Source organism: Fibroporia radiculosa (genome assembly GCF_000313525.1).
Source record: "Fibroporia radiculosa TFFH 294 genomic supercontigs, scaffold181, whole genome shotgun sequence".
Lineage (NCBI taxonomy): Eukaryota > Fungi > Basidiomycota > Agaricomycetes > Polyporales > Fibroporiaceae > Fibroporia > Fibroporia radiculosa.
In genome coordinates this window covers 1-3,286 of record NW_012133533.1, presented here as the reverse complement: position 1 = coordinate 3,286, position 3,286 = coordinate 1, and the positions used below count along the sequence as shown (strand labels likewise).

General features: G+C 53.7%; 1 protein-coding gene across 1 annotated transcript; it reads left to right on the top strand.

Moving 5' to 3' along the window:
* Window positions 1-868: 868 nt before the first annotated feature.
* FIBRA_08406 (uncharacterized protein) lies at window positions 869-2,523 on the top strand (the record flags this gene model as incomplete). The annotated part of the gene is made up of 3 exons (XM_012330059.1): window positions 869-1,042; window positions 1,398-1,573; window positions 1,635-2,523. The coding sequence occupies 3 exons, from the start codon at window positions 869-871 to the stop codon at window positions 2,521-2,523; spliced, it is 1,239 nt and encodes a 412-aa protein (XP_012185449.1).
* Between the last annotated feature and the right edge of the window lie 763 nt (window positions 2,524-3,286).

The following is a 3,286-nucleotide window of genomic DNA, read 5'->3' as shown; positions in this document are numbered from 1 at the left end:
GCTCGTCCCCCGAGGGGCTGTGTAGGGGGCTGATCTGCGGCGCTCCCCGCGTGCTCGTCGGGCTGGGACGACGTCGGCACCTGCCGAGATGGCATCAGCTTTTTTTTTTGTTCTTTTGTTTTTTTGGTGAAGCGTTTGATTACGAGGCGGTGCTTGCAATCGGTCTTTGACAAGCTGTCTGGCCGCCTTCGCTGACTCGCTAGGGATAGTAACCCAGACGAATGGCATCAGCTTGTTGCGCATGACTTGAACTTGAACTTGGTGTTGGATGTGGTTTACTAGGGTGCGCAGTATACTAAAGCTTCCAACGGCTCGAACTTTGAAGACCAGGCTGATTGATGCAATCAGTGCAGACCGCTTCTGATTCGCCCTGCCCGTAGGTATTTACGCAGGGTGAGCGAACGAGCCGGCGTTTTCGCTGCTTCGTCTCCGGCTAATTCACTGTGAGACTGGCTGTCCCGACCTCTGTGTCCCAGGCGAGCAGCTTACCGTATGAAACGTTGAACCACAGGCAGATGTGTGACGGGGCGTCTGTGAACAGTATCTGGCGCGCATGTAATTAAATGATACGACATACCACAATCCGTGAATACAAGTCTACAAGCGCGTTTAACCTCGGCCGGGGATCCGGGGGTCCTTAAAAATCTGCTCAAATCTGCTCGGCTGATCAAATCTGCTCAGCTGATCAAATCTGCTCGGCTGATCAAATCTGCTCGGCTGCTCAATCTGCTTGGCTGCTCTCCGGCCACTTTGAAGTCAGGAAGTCAGGAATGATCAAGTTCGCCCGGATCTCACACCCTGGCCTAGCCATAAACCCACTTGTGGCCACCAGCGGCCCACCTCTTGACAGGCACCGAATGTCTACGTCATGCTCGTTGCCTATAAAGCCTCAATCCATTCAACGCAACAAAGCCTTGTACCCATAAAAGACCTTCCTCCACCTCTTAGCCTCAGATGTCTTGCATCCCGCCATGACATCGTGTTCCCATACATCCGCCACCACCAACACGACTTCGTGGAGAAACGTGGAGGGTCGACCTGGGTACGCTTTTCATTGTTGTTGTGTGCTGATTGAACACTGACGAGTCGAACTCTTGCTACCGTCCTGTACAGTGAATTGAATTCGTTATTATTTGCGCAAGGCAGCCTGAACATCCCATGGGACACCACAGGGAGAGCTATGTACGTATTTGCATTCGCACCTATACGCTTCCCTGTCGACTAGCATGGATCTCGGGGGAGCACGGTTTTCAACGTGTACTCGATCGACTTCGCTGTCTCAGGTCACCATGATTCGCAACGTCTCTTGGAGTTCTATTATTACCGCATGGTTCATTCACTAACGCTTATTCTGCAGTGCTGCTCGCGCTGTTTCAAACCACTCATTCTCTGGGCAGCAAAGACTTTACGAGAAGAGTGCTCCCACCTATCCGAGTTTCCTCAACGAGATCAATGGTGTACCTGGCATCAACATGACACGTTTGAATGATAACGTCGGTGCGAGTTATGATGAACACCCGTACACCTTCGATCCGCCACACCTTGGTGCCAGACGCTCGGTACATGTTTCAAGGTGTGTGATATTTATGACTTTTCAGTCTAATCTGCGGTCTCATGGTGCTCCCGTGCATTAGCCGACCCAGCGTGGACATTTCTCAGGACCAATTTCCTGGCTACCGCTTGGTATCACTCCAGGATGCCACAACGCTCGTCGCATCCGGTGTACCCATTCTGTGCCTTGTAGGCAGGGGAGCAGACTCGCCGCAGCCGAACATGACGGAACCCGTCCCTTACGCCTCAGAATGGAGCACACCTCTCGTCCCTGCCGCCCTACCCAGCAACGTGATACATGCCCCGCCACTCGCGGCTGATGGCGTTATCTCGGTCGCGTCCATTCAAAGCTTGGTCTACCCGCCTGTTGTCGACACAAGCCGTACGACGCATGTGATGGGTAGTGAAACGTCGATGACCACCAGCCAGGGTCCCACGCCCATACCCCAGACAGGTCCACTAGACCGATTCGTCGATGCCCACGCCGAAAATGTGGTCGCAGCGGCATCTAACACGATGGAGATGTTGGGCAGAGGCGTGCTTGCCAGTACCCATCATCACGGGCATTCCGGTATTTGCGGAAGCTCTCTCTCAGGACACGCCGTGGACACACTCGAGCCTGCACATCGCTTGCAGAACCCGCAATCTCGAGGTGAGCATGTTCCAGCAACGAAGACCTGCGGATGGGCTGGATGCGATGCGCAGCTCGACGACCCTTCGGCGAGCAGCATCCGCCGCCACTTTGAGGAGCACCACGCTGCGGACTATCACACGAATAACGAAGACCGTGACGCGAGGCAGCGCCTGGTGTGCCGGTGGGGACAGTGCAAGACAAAAGTGAAGAAGGGGAATTTGTACAAACACATCCGCACTGTGCACCTCCGCATGATGGAAACGACGTGCAAGTGTTGTGGGCGTGTTTTCTCCAGACAGGACGCCCTCATCCGGCACCAGGCGAAATTTGGACACTAGACCCTTTCCCGGTACGATCTCTCATAAAGACAGATGTAGAAAGCCTTTCTGTGCTGACTCTCTTTCATTGATGCAGAGCACTGTTGGGCTTTGCTTATGTATGCAATTCAAGTGACGCTATAATTGAAACACATAAAAATGCGGGCGAAGATCAAATATATTAGTTTAGCAACGCATGGTGCACGGCAAGCTTACTGCACAGCGGGGAGTTGAGAACTGTGTCTCTTGCTTTGAACGGCCGGAGCTTGTGTCCGCTGCGCTAGTCCCGGTAGCTCTCGTCCTGCCCGCTTACCTGTACATATTTTCCTTTTCTCGCTGACACTTTGGCTTCCCCCAGTACCGCAGCTACACCCTGACGCGCGCCCTCCAGGGAGGTAGCGTCCGATGACTTTGTTTTGATTCCCGTAGTCTACCCTGCTATGTACATACTCGACGTACCTACTGTCTACATAAGGCTCGGCCCTCGCTGACAATAAAGGGATTCGAAAAAAAACAAAACTTACTGCAACCATGCACATCCTCCTTCCAACGTCAACCGCGCCAACGCTCCCTGCGTTACCTACGTGCTGGAGACGCCACGCACACGCATAAACTTCGCGGTGACTAATCCATCTCCCTATCTATTGACCGAAATGATGCCTTTGATTCTCGCTATCAGGGCGTTCTGGAGAAGGCGTGCCACGAGTGCGCCTCGAGGCGGATACGGAAAATCCATAGCGAACACAGTCGCCCACAGGTGACACCCCGGATCCGAGGTGAGTGC